This window comes from Gavia stellata, chromosome 34, assembly GCF_030936135.1.
Source record: "Gavia stellata isolate bGavSte3 chromosome 34, bGavSte3.hap2, whole genome shotgun sequence".
Lineage (NCBI taxonomy): Eukaryota > Metazoa > Chordata > Aves > Gaviiformes > Gaviidae > Gavia > Gavia stellata.
This window is the reverse complement of record NC_082627.1, coordinates 1,339,237-1,356,622: the sequence shown is the minus strand read 5'-3', so window position 1 is coordinate 1,356,622 and position 17,386 is coordinate 1,339,237. Positions and strand designations below refer to the sequence as shown.

At 52.3% G+C, this 17,386-nt stretch overlaps 1 protein-coding gene across 1 annotated transcript; it reads left to right on the top strand.

Annotated features, from left to right (window-relative positions):
* Nucleotides 1-9,563: 9,563 nt before the first annotated feature.
* On the top strand, nt 9,564-10,376 carry LOC132320217 (olfactory receptor 14J1-like). The gene has a single exon (XM_059832490.1). It carries the CDS (start codon nt 9,564-9,566, stop codon nt 10,374-10,376), a length of 813 nt encoding a protein of 270 aa, XP_059688473.1.
* The last annotated feature ends 7,010 nt before the right edge of the window (nt 10,377-17,386 follow it).

The window sequence follows — 17,386 nt, the reverse complement described above, 5'->3', positions numbered from 1 at the left end:
ATGTATGTGCATTCTTTGCTGGCCAGCTCCAGGTGAGGGTGGCTGGAGAAGGAGGACACCAGGATCTGGAGAGACCTAGGGCTGGAGCTGCCAAGTGGGCAACAGCCCTGAGCCTGCTCAGGGCCCCTGCACAGACCCAAAGGCCAGGCCCACACTGGAGGGACTGCGGGTGTTTTTTTGCCCATGGGTAAGTTCTACAGGGGATGCATGGACCGCTTGTGACCTTCACATCAGATCAGCCTGAGAGAGGGAAAGTATGGGGCTGTTTGTGTTGCTTATGGTTGTTTGAGTGCTGCTGGTGGTGTGGTAGATCTAAAGGTGCAGTTCCCTGTTGGAGTTGGTCTGTGTATGATTGGCTGTGTCCATCCTGTGTGTGTGCACCTATGTATGGCTACAGGATTGTGTGTTTGCTTGTTCATGTGTGTACATGTGTGTGCATTTGCCTGTTGGCATGAGGAAGTTGGGGCTTCTGGGGCAGACTCTCCTTTTTGTTCATACACCAACCACCTGGGCTTGATCTTTGCAGTGAGGGATGCTCCTTGAAGGCCCCTATCGGGGTGGTGTACAGGGCCCCAGGTTCTCCTCCACATGCTCCCTCCTCCTATGGCTCTCACAAAGACCAGCAGCCGCACAGAGAAGCCAAGAAAGGGCTCATCCTCCCCATGATCACAACTGAATCCCAGACCTCCAGCTCAACCCTGTCTGAGAATCACAGAACCACGGAATTACAGAATCACAGTATCAAAGAATGGTTGAGGTTGGAAGGGAACTCTGCAAACGTCCCTGCTCGAGCAGGGCAACCTAGAGCCAGATATGCAGGATCATGCTCAGAGGCTTTAGAATATGTCCAAGGATGAAGAATCCACAATATCCCTGGACCAACTCTGCTGGTGCTCGGTCACCTTCACAGTCAAACAGTGCTTCCTGATGATCAGAGAGAAGCTCCTGTGTTTCGGTTTGTGCCCATTGCCTCTTGTTCTGTTGCTGGGCACCACTGAGAAGAGCCTGGCTCCACCCTCTTTCACCCTCCCTTCATGGATTTATAGCCAATCCTAAGATCCTTCCTAAGCCTTCTGTTCTCCAGGCTGAACAGTCCTGGCTCTCTCAGCCTTTCCTCATAGGGGAGATGCTCCAGTGCCTCATCACCTTGGTGCCTCTTTACTGGACTCTCTCCGGTATGCCCAAGCCTCTCTTGTCCTGGAGAGCCCAGAAATGGACACAGCACTCCAGGTGTGAGCTCACCAGTGCTGAGCAGAGGGGAAGGATCCCCACCCTCGACCTGCTGGCAATACTTCAATGCAGGCGAGGACACTATTAGCCTCCTTTGTCACAAATGCCCATTGCTGGCTCAGGGTCTGCTTGGTGTCCACCAGAAACACCCCGGGCCTTCTCTGCCAGGCTGCTTGCCTGCTGGGTGGCTCTGAGCGTGGACTGGTGCCTGGGGTTACTCCTCCCCAGGGGCAGGACATTGCACTTCTCCCTGTTTACCTGCATGAGGTTCCTGTTGGTCCATTTCTCCAGCCTGTCAAGGTGCGTCTGGTTTGCAGCACGACCCTCTGGTGTATCAGCCACTCCTCTGCCCCATCACTCAGATCATTAATGAAGATGTTAGACAGTACTGGAACCAGTATTGAAGATGAACCAGTAATGAAGATGTTAGACAATACTGCAACCAGTATTGACCCCTGGGGTGCACCACTAGTTACCGGCCTCCAATTAGACTTCATTCCACTGATCACCATGCTCTGGGCCCAGCCATTCAGCCCGTTTGCAATCCACCTCCCTGTCTGCTAATCCAGCGCACACATCAACCGCTTCTTTACCAGGATCTTAGGGCAGACAGTGTAGAAAGCCTTCCTGAAGTCCAGGTACACAATAGCCACTGTTGTCCCCTCATCTCCCCTCATCAAGATAATCACGTAGGTCAAACATGACTTCCCCTTGATGAATCCATGCAGACTCTTCCTGATGACCTTCCTGTCCTTCATGTGCCCAGAAATGGTTTCCTAGGGATCGAGGTGAGGCTGACTGGGCTGTAGTTCCCTGGGTGATCCTTCCTGACCTTCTTGAAGATGGGGGTGACATCTCCTTTCCTTCAGTCTCCAGGGACTACTCCCAGTCTCTGGGAGAGCACTCTCTGGCGTTGATCAAAGATTATCGAGCGTTGCCTCACAAAAACATCTGCCAGCTCCCGCAGCACTCGTGGGTACAGCCCATCTGGGCCCATGGACGTATGTCTGTTCAGCTTGCCTAAGCATTCCCTGACCTGGTCTCCTTCCACCAAATGCACCTCTTCCTTGCTCCAGCCTTTTCCCCTGGTCTCTGGGACCTGGGATTACTGTAGGCCAGTCTTGCTAGCAAAGACTGAGGCAAAGGTGGCACCCAGTACCTCAGCCTTTGCCATGTCCTGTGTAATCAGGTCTCCTGTCTTGTTGAGCAATGGACCTACACTTTTCCCTAGTCTTCCTGTTGTCTCCCATGTCTTTACAGAAGCCCTTCTTGCTGTCTTTGACATTCCTGGCCAGATCTAATTATTGCATTCCTTTTGGGCTTTAGCTTTTCTGTGTTAGTCCCTGGATTCTCAGACAATGTCTCTATAATTATCCCAGGTTACTTGTCTGTGGTGGGTTGACCTTGGCTGGACATCAGGTGCCCACCAAGCTGCTCTATCACTGCCCTCCTCAGCAGGATGGCGGGGGAGACAAAAGAAGATGGAAAAAACTTGTGGGTGAAGATAAAGGCAGTTTAAGCCAAGGCCATGCGCAGAAGCCAAGGAAAACAAAAGGTTTATTCTCTACTTCCCATCAGCAGGCGATGTCTAGCCACTATCCGGGAAGCAGGGCTTCAGTACGTGTGGCGGTTGCTCTGGACAAGAAACGTCATCATAACGAATGCTCCCCTCTCCTCCTTCTTTCTCTTAGCTTTCATTGCTGAGCAGACATCATACGGTGTGGAATATCCGTTTGGTCAGTCTGGATCACCTGTCCTGGCTATGTCCCCTCCCAACATCTTGCCCACCCCGAGTCGAGTGGCCTTTGGGGGTGAGGGGGGAGAATGTTGGAGAGACAGCCTTGATGCTGTGCGAGCACCACTCAGCCAAAATACTGGTGTGTTATCAACACCTTTCAAGGTATCAAAACAAAGCACAGCATTATGAGGGCTCCTATGGGGAAAGCTAACTCCATCTCAAGCAAGCAAAAAACCCTGGAGATCTGCGCCTGCTTTGCCACCTAACGTTCCACTCACACTCTCACTCTCGCCAGAGCCCAGCTCCAAAATTGAAAACATCCAGCAACTGCTCCCACATGGAAGGTTAAAGCACTAAATGCTGTTGCTGGCCCTCACCTTCCCTTGGCAGCGCTTCTTTCCTCTAGTGGGGACTGGAGGCCCCAAACTCAGTGCAGTGCTGTGCGTGCAGTCTAGTGAGGACTGGATAGAGGGGGACAATCCCTCCCCCTCATCTCCTGGCCTTGCTCCTGTTCATACAGCCACCATGCTGTTGGCCTTCTTGGCTGCCAGGCCTCACCACCGACTTATATGCAGCTTGATGTTCATCACGACCCTCAGGGCCTTTTCTGCTGAGCTGCGCCCCAGCCGGGGCTGTTGCCCAGGGTTAGGCAACCCCAGCGGGGAGACTTGGAATTTCTCCTTTCTGAAATCTGGTAGCTTCTTGTTGGCCCACTCTTCCAAGCTGTTGAAGTTCCTCCCGAAGGCAGCCTTCCAGTGTATACACTGGTCCCCTGCCTCAGTTTTGTGCCATCTGCAAATTCTGTCACATCCTCGGGGACATTGATAATATCATTAAGTCCCAGGAGAGACCCAATGCATCCAATCAGTCTTTTACTCACCTTTTTGCCCAGCCTCAACTGGACAGAGGAGACAAAATATAATGAAAGGCTCGTGGGTTGAGATGAGGACAGGGGTATCACTCAGCAATCACCGCCACAGGCAAAAGAGACTCGACTTGGGGACATTAATTTACTTCATCGTGAATCAAATCCGAGTAGCATAATGAGAAAATAAAACCAAAACTTAAAACACCTTCCCCCCACCCCTCCCTTCTTCTTGGGCTCAAGTTAGTCCTGATTTCTCTACCTCCTCCCCCAGAATGGCACAGGGGGATGGGGAATGGGGGTTGAGTCAGATCATCACATGTTCTCTCTGATGCTTCTTCCTCCTCACACTCTTCCCCTGCTCCAGAGTAGGGTCCCTCCCATGGGAGACAGTCCTCCAGATACTTCTCCAGCTTGGGTCATCTCCACAGAGTTCACTCCTTCAGGAACAGACTGCTCCCGTGTGAGCTCCCCACGAGGCCACAAGTCCTGCCAGCAAACCTGCTCCAGTGTGGGCTCCTCTCCCCACGGGTCCACAGGTCCGTCCAGGAGCCTGCTTCAGCATGGGCTCTCCACGGGTTCACAGCCTCCTTTGGGTGCATCCACCTGCTCTGGCATGGGGTCCTCCAGGGACTGCAAGTGGATATCTACTCCACTGTGGACCTCTATGGGCTGCAGTAAGACAGCCTGCCTCACCATGGTCTTCACCAGGGGCTGCAGGGGAATCTTTGCTCCGGTGCCTGGAGCACCTCCTTCCCCTCCTTCTTCACTGACCTTGGTGTCTGTGGAGATCTTTCTCTCACATATTCTCACTCCTTTGAGTGACTTGATCCCCACCCGCTGATAGCTGTTCTCCATGGGTTCTGCCTCAAGGCACCAGGGTCTGGGAGACCTTGCTGATGAAGGCTGAGCCAAAGACAGCATAGAGCATCTCAGACCCATTTACACCTGCTCTTGCTAAATTCTGCAGTGGCCCCACATGGTCTTGGTTTCTTCTTTGACTCTAACGTCAGTGGTAAGAGCTCGTCTTGGTGCCATTGAATTCCCTTGAGAGAGTCAACTGGATGTCCATATGGGCCATTGCAGGAGGCTGTCCTTAAAGACCGGCTGTACTGAGCTCTGCTCAGTGCGCAGTACTTGTGCTCTGCCCGTCAGTGCTCCTGCCCGTAAGTTGCCCAACTGAAAACCCCCAGAACCGGCCACAGTTTACCCCTCTGAGGTCTTGCGTCTGCACTTGTACTCTCCTTTTAACACTCTGCTCAGGAGCTGGGACCCACTGCTCTTTCACGGTTGCTACAACAGAGTGTGACGCTGGTTTTCACATCCCTGACCAGCACTTCCATGTTTGCAAGTACCAGAACCAAGCAAGCATCACCTTTGTTGGGCTCCCTGGCAGCTGTGAGAAGAAGTTTTCCCAAAAACCTCCAGAAACCTCCTGCACTGTGTTCCCAATCCACTGAATGTCAGGGTCATTGAAGTTCCCGGTAAGACCCAATGTCATTGATCCAGAGAAAGCCTCAGGTTTTGAAAGAAGGCTTTGTCCACTTCTTTTCCCTGACTGTAGTTTCCTTTTGTCCTGCCACAATATCACCCTTAATGGCCTCTCCTCTGGGTTTCACCCAGAAGCGCTCAGCCCACCTCTTGCCCATCAGATGGTGGAGGTCCATACTTCCCAGCAGCTCCATCAAACAGGTGACGAGTGTCTCCTGAAGAGCCTGTGTCCATCCTGCACATCCCCTGATTTGTGCGAGCTGTCCCATCACACCTTGGCAGTTCTTCCATCAATGTGACACTTCTGTGATGGCACGTGGGGCTCCAGCTCCTCCTGTCTGTGCCCCAGCCTGAGGGCATTGGTGCACATGTGGGCTGCAGCCCCTCAGCTGCTGCCCGCTGGGGCCCACCTCAGACATGTCACAAACTAAAGTGGAACTGAGTCCCAAGACCCCATATATGTAAAGGCTTTGCTACATGGCAGAGATGTGCTCGGAATGGATTGCAGATGGCAACGTAAAAGATGATATGATATGTAGATGTAGATGTAGATGTAGATGTAGATGTAGATGTAGATGTAGATGCAGATGCAGATATAGTTGTAGATGATGAGAAAGATGCCATGAGGGGTCCACAGAGTGAGCAAACCCTGCTCTCACTGAATCCAGATGGAAGAGGGCCTGGGCTGCGCAGCCCTGGCAGGAGACCATGAGACACCATAGTCAATGCTGATCTAATACATATAGGTGATGGAGAAGAGAAAGAGAGGAACTTAGCTCTCCTGGTGCAAAATAACACCACCGGGGCAGATGAATACCTCTCTATGCTGCCCTGTCCATACTGAGTGTGGGCAAGTTTCATTGTCCTAAATGTGGCCATCTGCTGTCATTTCAGTTGGCCAAAGGAATTTCCCAATGGCCTCCAAGATGGACACTGCCCTGTCCATGAGAATTGCTCCACTAGAGCCTGCAGTTTCCTGCACATACCTTGGGCCACCTCTGGCAACTCAGATGCCACCAGGTATTTGCACGTGAAGCACTCACTCCTGCCCTCCATCTCCATTAATTAGCAGGGGAGCTGAGACAAAAAGCTCCCATGCAAATGTCCACTTTTGCACACCTGAAGAGAGGCAAGAGAAATCCCACCTCCTGTGGGTTTGTGGCAGCCATGGAAGGGAGCTGAGACCCCTTCCAGGCAAAAAAACTACAAACCCAGAATAAGATGCCTCGATTGCCTCAGCTGAATGTCTTCCCTCAGAAGTGGTAAAGGAGATCCCTCACGCTCTCTGGGTATTCTTCCTACTGATGGCGGTAAAGGTGGTATTTAGATTGAACTCTATCTCTGAGAAGGAAAATGACAGTGCTGGGAAGTAGTGTCTCTCCCCAGCTGAGGAAGGGAACAGCAGTGATTCCTTCAGCCTGTTTCACAGCAGATTCCCCTGGAGCCCCAGGGACACCTGGAGGGAGCCCAGAGGGGGCAGAGAAAGTGCTGCCTTGGGCTGGTCCTCTGCTGCTGAGCTGGGCTGGGCTCCTGGGGTGGAGGGAGGGAGCTGATGGCAAGTGGGCAGTGCTGCAGAGAGACAGCCCTGCCCAGGAGCAGCTTTTCTTCAAAGCGCAACAGGGCTGAGGGCACTGCCTGCAGGCACCGAGGGGAGAGGATCGAGGCAGAGAGAGATTAAAGGCAGTGTGGAGTGGGACGACAGCTGAGAGTTCACTGGGAGATAAATCTTCACAGCCCTCTATATGGTAAGTCTCTGAGCTGCAGGGCAATAATAATGAGTATTCTGCAGGGGTCTCCTAGACCTGGTTCATCCCATAGCCTGTAGGAACTTCCCGGAGGACTCTCACAGATTCCCTAGTATAGAGGAGAAGGATGTGCTCCACAGCAGGGATTCCTCCCTGCACTGTCAGAGGGACAGGGTATGATGGCTGCCTTCTCCCGGGGACGCCTGCAGGGGTGTAAAGGTGGGTGTGCATCCAGGGGTGCCCAGGGCTGTCCTTCAGAGCATGGTCCCTGCACCCCAGGGCACTGTGAGCCGGGGCAGGGACTCCACTGCCTGCCAGGGTCAGCACTCAGCCTGCCCAGGGAGCTCCCCAGGGCACTGTGGGGAGAAGCTCAGGGTGGAAGGAGTGACCGCTAGCCAGGGGGGGTCCATCTGCTGTTGAGAGGGTGCTGTGTGTGTCAGGGCTGCTCACAGCTCCACATCACCCCCAGCACATTTCTGGAGAGGATCTTTCAAAGATGACAGTCAAAGCAAGTCTTTCCTGCTTCAGCTTGTGCATTCCTGAGTCTTTGCACTGAAGATTATACTAGTTGGATGGGTGGGAACGGAAATGGATCTGTCAGATGTGGACAACCCTCTGAGACACCTTAACAGTTACACTGAGAGATCCCAGGTCGAGCTCAGTTCATGTCCTGCACTGAGGGAGAGGAGAGAGGGCAGGGAGAGAGTGATGGAGGTGTTGAATTTGGACAAGACACCGAGACTCCAGGAGCATTGCACTGAGAGATGGATAGGTCTGCAAGGAACCTCATCTAGTCCCCTAAGGCACTGCTCAGCCTACAGACAGCACGAGAGCATCACCTCGGTGGTCTCTGTGGGACTTGTTTGAGCTGCTCCTTAGCTTCTGCACACACAGAGATGCCCCTGGGCAGTGCCCTGCTGCCAGGAGGTGTCTGCAGGGCAGAGCTGAGCACACAGCGGGTGCGATGGGGTCTCTGAGCACTGGCAGGGAGCAGACACATGGGGACAGGGAAATAGCTCCTGGCAGGGAGAGCTCCAGGCAGCAGAGACATGGGCAGGGAGGGAGAGGGAGCTACTCTCAGAAACACTGTCGGAGGGGGAACTGGGTACCTCCCTGCCATGCCCTGCAGTGCAGAAACCTCCCCTGGAGCACACACCACCCCCCATTAGGTCTCCTCTCCTATGTAGGTGAAGCACAGCCTGTGGCCCCAAGGCCATGGGATTTCAGGCTGAGTCACTCCTTCGCAGCAGGGCCCCTCATGAGGAGAAACCCCCAGGTACCCATTTGTCAATCTGATGCTGTTGACAGGAGCATTGGGGCATTTATCCATGTTTCCTCTCCTGTCCATGCTGCCTTTGTTCCCACCTCAGTTGGAAGGTCTGGGCAATGAATTTTGTGGGGCTGGGAGTGAGCCAACGCTGATTTTGATCACCTCATCTTTAGGACGTTTGACTCTTTCCCTGGGGGTCCTGCTGGGCTGCAGGGTGCCCTCCAGAAGGGCACAGCTCACCCATGGCATCTCTGTGTTATGCAGGAGCCCCATGGAGAAGACAAGTCAGCGCTAAGGCCACAGAAATGCTGCTGGGTGGCTCCACGCAGGCAGTGGCAGTGAGCCCTCTGTGCCCCTGGCTGGGAGGGGAGAGCTGAGCTCCTCCTTGGGTACGCTGAGGCAGCGTGAGGGGTTTGGAGGTCTGCACTTGGAAACTGGATTTCTTTTGCTCTTTGCAGTGTCCAGTTTCTTTTGGGGAGAACACTTGAGTGGTATTGTCCTCCAGCTCAAAGAGGTGCCAGCACAAGGCAGCTGAGACCAGGGCTGATGGACAGACTGGCTGTCCTCACTCTGCACTAAGGGACGGCCCCTTTGCTTCTCAGGACCCACAAGGTTTCACCTGGAGGGCACTACTAATGCCAAGGATTTCTGCCTTAAAAACACTCCTCGGGGTTGGTGGGGCCACTAGAGCAGAATAAACAAAACAAAATCCTCCCAGCTCTGCTCCAGGGTTGGGTGCCTTGGGAGAGACAGTGGGGAAAAGCTCTTTGATATCACGAGCGGATTTAACCATAGACCCCACGTTCCTATTTCCCTATTGCTGTAGGGCAGCGCTGGCTCCCCCAGAGCCCACCTCAGAGTGCACTGCTGCCAGGGACACCCTCAGCCAGCACCAACCAGAGCTCACAAAAGGGACCTGCCAAACGTCTTCTTGATTAGGGACAGGTGGTTTGGGGGTTTCTATAAGAAATGGAATAGATTTTGCTCAGAGAATTCTCTCCTAACTCATTGATGCCTTTTCCTCCATGAATAGGCTCCCATGCCATGAGGAACCAAATGTTCAATGGAAGCACCATGACTGAGTTCCACCTCCTGGCATTTGCAGACACCCGGGAGCTGCAGCTCTTGCACTTCTGGCTCTTCCTGGGCATCTACCTGGCTGCCCTCCTGGGCAATGGCCTCATCATCACCGCCATCGCCTGTGACCACCACCTCCACACCCCCATGTACTTCTTCCTCCTCAACCTCTCTTTTTTTGACCTGGGCTCCGTCTCCACCACTCTCCCCAAATCCATGGCCAATTCCCTGTGGGACACCAGGGCCATCTCCTATCGGGGATGTGCTGCTCAAGTTTTTTTCTTTTCCTTTTTAATAGCAGCAGAGTATTCTCTCCTCACAGTCATGTCCTATGACCACTACGTGGCCATCTGCAAACCCCTGCACTACGGGACCCTCCTGGGCAGCAGAGCTTGTGTCCACATGGCAGCAGCTGCCTGGGGCAGTGGGTTTCTCAATGCTCTGCTGCACACGGCCAATACCTTTTCACTACCACTCTGCCAAGGCAATGCCCTGGACCAGTTCTTCTGTGAAATCCCCCAGATCCTCAGGCTCTCCTGCTCAGACTCAGACTACCACAGGGAAGTTTGGCTTATTGCTTTTAGTTCTTTTCTACTTTTGGGGTGTTTTGTTTTCATTGTGCTGTCTTATGTGCAGATCTTCAGGGCTGTGCTGAGGATCCCCTCTGAGCAGGGACGGCAGAAAGCCTTTTCCACCTGCCTCCCTCACCTGGTCGTGGTCTCCCTCTTTATCAGTACTGCCATGGTTGCCTACCTGAAGCCGCCCTCCATCTCCTCCCCACTTCTCAATCTGATGGTGTCACTTCTGTACTCAGTGGTGCCTCCAGCAGTGAACCCCCTCATCTACAGCATGAGGAACCAGGAGCTCAAGGATGCCCTGAGGAAACTGGTAACTGGATGTCTTTCAGCAGCCATAGGCTGCCTACCTTCCTCTGCAGCTGCCTCCCAGCGTCTGTCGTGACAGGCCAAGTCTGCCTTTCCTGTATTTTTTTTTTCCTTTTTCCACTTTGGAAGTTGCTTTTTTCAAGTAAATATAATTATCCCTCCCCTTAATGATCCACCCATCTTGTGTGAGCCAGAGACTTTGCCTAAATGGGAAACCATTTCATTTAAGAAAATAAATGAAACTGCAGCAACTTTTTGGTCTATGATCCATCCTCATCATAGCAGAAATTAATTGGAAACAGAAACACCTTTCTGGCTGCACCAGCTTGGGGCAGGCTGCTTTGTGCTGGGGGAATCAGGAGCTCTTGAGGACCACAAGGACTAGGGCTCTTGTGCCAGCCCGGGGAGACGGGATGGTCCGGAGGTGCTGCAGACCTCTCAGGATATGCTGGAGAGAAGAACAGGGGACACTGATCTCCTTGTCCTTGTGGCCCCCCATCTCTGGGGCTGACTTCTCTCTGCCCCCCCAGGGGCTGCTGTGCCCTTCAGAGGGGCTGGGGCTCTGGGGTGAGTGCCCAGAGCTCTTCAGCACCCTGTGGCAAGTAGTGCTGTGGGGCCAGACCAGAGTAGGCTGGGCTGGAGAGAGGGCAGGGGAGGTAGGAGGTCTTGGAGGGAGCTGGGCTGAGCTGGAAAGTTCCTGCGAGAGAAAAACATCAGTGTACAGCTTGTACTGCATGACCGTGCAGGGTGAGGGCTCGCATCAGGGGGCTTGTGTGCAGAGACAGGGCTCCTGGATGGACCCACACTTGGATGGACCACAGGAAACATCCATGATGCTGGAAAATGCATGACCCTCCCAGAGGGAGGTCCCATAACTGAAGGGGAAGCGGGAAGGGTTTGTGAGACCCATGGGAGTGCAGGGAGAGAGCGGAGTGTGCCCAGAAATGAGTGTGTTAAAGGCAGAAAGAAGACCTGAAGTAGTGGCGGGGGTGAGGGGCTGTCATGCTGAAGTGAAATAGGTTGAATTTTGATGCTGAGGCAGCAGAACAAGGAGGACATGCATTTCAGTGCTAGGATACGGAGGGAAGTACAGGAGTCAAGCAAGTTGGGGACTGGGACATTTTCGGTGCTAGAGGAGCACTAGCAGGACATTGGAAGAAGCCAGACGGGTTGTGGGGAACTCACAGGCATTGGCAAATCCTCAGGCAACCACAGCTTTGTGTTGGAAGGAACAGCCAGTGAGGACAAAGTGGCACATAAAAGTCACTTATTTGCTGGCTGAGGAGGGAGACAAGGATGCTTAGCATAGAATTACCAAGGTAAATTATTCTCTTATTTTAGCTGTGCATACAGTGGCAACTCAGCCTAATGCATGCAGGACCCCAATACAGAGGAAATCAGGGTTTACATATATTACAGTACAGTCGTGCAGACCGATCAAATCACTCATGTGAAGGGGTGGGCTAATCAGTTACCATTGCTCGTGTAATGGGTATGTACTTGTCCCATGCAGGATCAGCATGTGCTTGTCCTGTGGAGGTGGTACAGACAAATGGTCAGTGGTGTGTTAATTCTCATTATTCTAAACCAATGTTCCGTGCAGGTGGAAGGATTTATCCTGGGTACTGGTTGATTGCTGTTCTGGCCATGGTTATATGCCTGGTTTCTTCAAAGGTAAACTTTCCATGGTTTAGTTGTCGGTATGTGGTGTTGTCAACCACTAAGAGCTGGTTTAGTTTGGGTCTTCAGGTTGCATCGGCCCTGAGGTGAAAGCTCATAGTCTCAGTTAGTGTTCATTGTGCTACGCAAGGTGTACTGCAGTTAGCATCTTGCCTTTCACAGGCATCAGTAAAGCTTGGGACGTCCCAAGGTCAGAGTGAGATGAGGAAGCAGGGGGAGGTAGTGACAGTCTGCAGGGAAACTGGCACAGGCATTGGACAGTGTAGGACTGTCTGCGGTGGGATGATGGAGAGGCTGGACTGAGGTCAACAGAACTGAAGTCTTTGTCCTCCCTTTTATTGCAGCTGTCTCTTCCCGTGACAGCTGTGAGAAGACACTGGTTCCATACAGCCCAGAGCCTCATTGCTTCCTCACCCACACTCCACAGAGCCTAGGAAATGGCCTACCTCTCTCCTGCACTTGGCATCACACACCGCCATATCCCACTACTCCCAGGAATAGCCATTCGCATCCCATGAGGGGAAGGATCCCCCTCCTCAGGGGATGAGGGTCAGGGCTTGGCCATCCTGATGGGTGAAAGACATTTAGGGCTTTCACAGCCACCTCCACAGCTGATTTTCCACCTGTAACCAGTGCCTCTGATGTTCTGTTTCACCAGCCCCCAGGGACCATCTCCTTTTCTTGTTGTTTCATCCATGCTCTCTTCAGTGATGGTGAAGGGGACCACTAAAGGTCTCCGAAACTTGGGCGTTTGCTGCTGACTTGCAAAACTCCCTAACGAGCCAAGGCTCTGTGCATCATTTTCCTTTAGGTCTTCAATTCTTAGGTGGTTAAGAGGAGAGTTTTCAGGAGTGCAGTCAAAGTCAAAAGATGTCACTACTAAACGGTAAGAAAGGATTCATTTTTCCCCCACTTTTCTTCATTTTTCTGCTTACACATTCTGTGAGATCAGAAATCCTCAATCCATATTGATCCTGAGTGTCTCCAGTGGAATTTGAATGTATACAAAAATCAGGACCCTTTATGTTGACAATCTGTGGCCATTCTTCAGCGCCACCCCCAGCCCCACCTTTTCTCTCATCAACCACCTGGCACTTACAGCAGCCTCGTTCAAATCAGAGCTTTCTGCACTGAAGTCTGTAGCTGCATGTTTCAGCCCGTGAGCACCAACTCCTGCCTGCTTTGCTTGGAGAATGACTGCACGCAAACACGGAGGGTTGTGATACACTTATCAGCTGTATATTAAGTCCACGTTATCTCCTCCGAAGTCCACTTCCCACAGTGGATAACCTTGGACCAATAGAAAACATGACAAGGAAGTCATCAGGAGTAGTAAAGGCCCGGGGACTTCAGTATGTCCAGTTTGCCTAAGTATTCCCTTATCTGATCCTCTTCTACCAAGGCACATCTCCATGGTCCAGACTTGCCCCCTGCTCTCTGGCAGCTGGGATTCCTGAAGGCTGGTCTTGCTGGCAGCTGCTGGGACTTGTTAGGGAGATGGGTTAGTGATGGATTTCACGGTGTTAGGTTAACAGTTGGACCTGATGATCTTAAAGGTCTTTTCCAACCTAAACATTTCTGTGATTCTATAGTGAGGCAGTGAAGGCATTCAGTGCCTCAGCCCTTCCCATGTCCAGTGTCACCATGTCCCCAGTCTCCTTGAGCAATTCGTCCACATTTTCCCCAGTTGCCCTTTTGTTACCCGCCTATTTACAGAAGCCCTTCTTCTTTTCTTTGACATCCCTCACCAAATCCCATTCATTTGGGCTTTAGCTTTCCTACCTTTGTCCCTGCATGCTCAGACAACATCTCTGTGTTCCTCCCATGCGTCCCTGTCTTTCTTCCCACCCTCTCTATGCTTCCTTTTTGTGTTTGAGATTGCTTTTTACCTTCCTCCCTCCCCTCAGGATCCTGAACTCCACCATCTCGTGGTCACTACAGCCCCATCTCATGGTCACAAGGACGCCTTTGACCTTCAAATCCCTAGCAAGTCTATCCTTGTTGGTGAGGAGGAGGTCCAGCAAAGCACCTCTCCTCATTGGTTCCTCTGTGACTTGGGTGAGGCATTTATCATCAGTGCACTCCACAAACCTCCTGGACTGCTTATGCCCTGCTGTGTTGTCCTTCGAGCAGATATCAGAGGGGTTGACGTCTCCTGTGAGGACAATGTGAATGTGAGGCCTCTCCTACCTGTCCATTGAGGACCTCATATAATTTTTATTCCTGGTTGTGTGGCCGATAGCAGACCTCCACTGTAATGCCACCCTTTCCTGTCCTCTCTTTAATCCTCACCCTTAAGCTCTCCCTTGGCTCTCTATCCATCCCCAGACAGAGCTCCATGTACTCCAGCTGTTCCCACACGTAAAGGGCAACTCTCCACCCTTGTCTTCCCATCCTCTCCTTCCTCAAGAGCCTCCCTTCTCCAAGCGCAACACTCCAGTCATGGGAGCCATCCCACCACGTCTCCAGGATTGCAACAAGGTTGTTGCCCTGCAGCTGCACACAGATCTCTAAACCCTCATGGTTCTGCCCTGTACTGCACGCATTAGAGTACAGACACTTTAGAGAGGTACCCCAGTGTGTGGAGTTCTTGCAGACGGTGTGAGAGATTTCTCCCTCACAGTGCTTTGTAGGCATTTTCTTGCTTACCTGAAAGTGCTGGAGGGGACCCCACTTGAGGCCCATTTTGTTCATTTTGTGATCCCTTCCCATCACATCACTCCACGCCCTTTGCTCATTGATCCTCTCTGTAACTCCCTTAGAGGACTGCTCGTTGCTCCCTCCCTCCCGCGTCATTCATAGTTTCAAGCCCTCCTTGTAAGGTCAGCCAGGCTGTTGGCAAAACCATCTTTGCCCTGCTTAGTGAGGTGGATCCCATCTCTCCCAAGCAGACGCTGGTCTGCAGACAGGGTCCCATGGTCATAGAAGCCAAAACCGTGTCCCCTACGCCAGTACGCCAGATGCGCAGTTAATTATTAGCTTGTCCTACTAGTGCTTTTCTCCTCACACCTTTTCCCCTCACCAACAGGATTGAGAAGAACACCATCTGGGCCCCCAGGCCCTTCACTACCACCCCCAGAGCTCTGTAGCCACTTCTGATCCTGTCCAGGTTTCCCCTGGCAGCGTCATTTGTGCCCACTTGGAATAAGAGCAGGGGGTAGTAGTCAGAGGGAGAGACAAGATTTGAATGTACCACTACAACATCCTCGATCCTGGTACCCAGCAAGCATCAAACCTCTCTAGATGGTTGGTAGGGCCGACAGATGGGTGCCTTTGTCTCCTGCATGAGGTAGTCACCCATTACGATCCAAAAACCCCTGTGGCACTACATCTAGTTGAGGCTTGACAATCTCCACTGTGGAGATTGCACGGCCTTTCTGAGGGCCTCTTCCCAGTGCCTGATAGACCTTATAGTGCAGATTCTTTTGTCTTAAGTCTAGTCAGAATTTCCTGTGTCCCAAATTTTTCCCATGGCTTCTCATCCATCAGCTGTGCACACCTGGGAAGAGTCTGCCTCATTCTCCTCTACATCATCCCATAAGATAGCTGTAGACAGGGATGGTATCTCCCCTGGGACGGCCTTCCCTTCTCCAGGCTGAGCAGAAGACAGCATGGAGGGTGGTTCTTTAGCAGAGAGAACTGATGATGCTTCCTGAGAGGTTTTCAGTGGCTTGCTTGTCAGTAGTCTCCTATGTACTGTAAGAATTGTAATAACCTAGTCAGCATTTGGTGATAGAGAATGCGCAACACAATCAGAAATCAGCCATTTTGCCATACTCTGGCATTCAAATATCCTGTGTGTCCACTCTCAGGGATCTGGTTCCTTGTGACTTATGGCACAATCCAGAGCCCAACAAAGACTGCCTTGTACAAAGAGCTCTTCTGACAGCACTTAGCAAGAGAAGTCTGTCTCTGGGTATCAGTTAGTCCACTGGACTTCCTGTAGACTTTGTTATTGCAGTGAAAACACTGCCTGCCCAGGACTGGCAAGAGCTGGAATTTCTGACGTCCTTCTCTTTGGCCCAGTGCTATCTGATGGTCTTTAGCAGACTCCCTCTTTCCAGCAGTTGGAGGTTGTCGGACTTCGGGGCCTAAAACTGTGTCTGTAAACACTGTGCTGATCACCACCAGCTCCCACTCAAGCCTCGGGAGATAACTAGGGATGTGAAGTCAGGGGCGTCCCACCCCATTCTAGGCGTCGTTGTTCCAATGAGACAAACTCTGTCCTCCCGCCAGTGTACAATCTGATCTCTTTCTGCAGTCACTCTATGGAGAATGGAGGTGACCAGTTTGGATGTCCATGTTCATCCCCAGAGGAAGTTCCTCCCATGCTGGTCTCTACAGCATGAGGTGTAGCAGAGGTGCTTAGTTCTTCCTTCAATTACTTCTTAGATGCCCCTATCCCCCTGGGAAGGTGTTCTCTGCAGGGGTAGAAAGCATTTCCATTGCTCTCAGTGAAAGTCGTGAGCCTTGGAGGTGTGGCTTACTGCAGTCAGGAGAGTTGATCTGCCCATAAGTCTTGTTCTGTGCTGCCATATCCACTCAGCTAAAAGGCCGTCATACTCGTGAGTTCCCCCCAAAAAGAGAAACTCTAGTGTGCTAGAAAAGGAGGAATGCGGTTTCCAAGTGCAGATCACCCAACTTCTTTACCTTTCTTAGCCCAGCCATGGAGAAAGTGACCAAGAAGGAGTAATGCATAAATCCCCTGACTCAGATGACCAAACCAAGGACTCTCCGATATCACAAACATGTCACAAAGGGAGAGCTGTGCCTTTCTGGAGGGCAACAGACAGCCTGGAAGAACTCCAACAAGAAGACAATAACATCGTGTTGCTTTAAAGGAGACGTAGGCCTCATAGCCGTATGGTGTAGGCTATAGACGTAGACCTCATGGACTGCATTGCCTGGAGCCCCAGAGGTTAGAAGGGGTCTTGGGTACCTCCATGCAGACACTTCCATGGCAGGACCCACAGGGTCAAGTGTCTGAAAGGCAACTGAATGCCCCATCCCAGAGAGCCCGGGAGCTAGAACAAGAGCAGCGGACACAGGTGGGGAAAACAAGGAGCAACAGTGTCATCCTCCTGCCAAGGGAGAGACAGACGGGCACTCAGGAGGGCCTTCACCTTACCCAGCTCTGCACACCACCTCCCACAGCCACAGTACAGTCGCTTTCAGCCCCTTTGTCAGGCAGAGGGGAAGGGGCACAATGTGGGAGAAGTGCAGGAGATACGCTCCTCTGCTTGAGGTCCTGCTGGGGAGAAGGCAGCTCTGGGCTGTGCTTGACCCCAGTATCCCTTACTGGGCCTCATCCTGACCCCAACCTGTGGATCAACTTCCTGGCTTCACCTTGGACCTGCTCCCTCATCAGAACCTTGCCAGATGATCTGGACTCTGAACTGCCTCCAG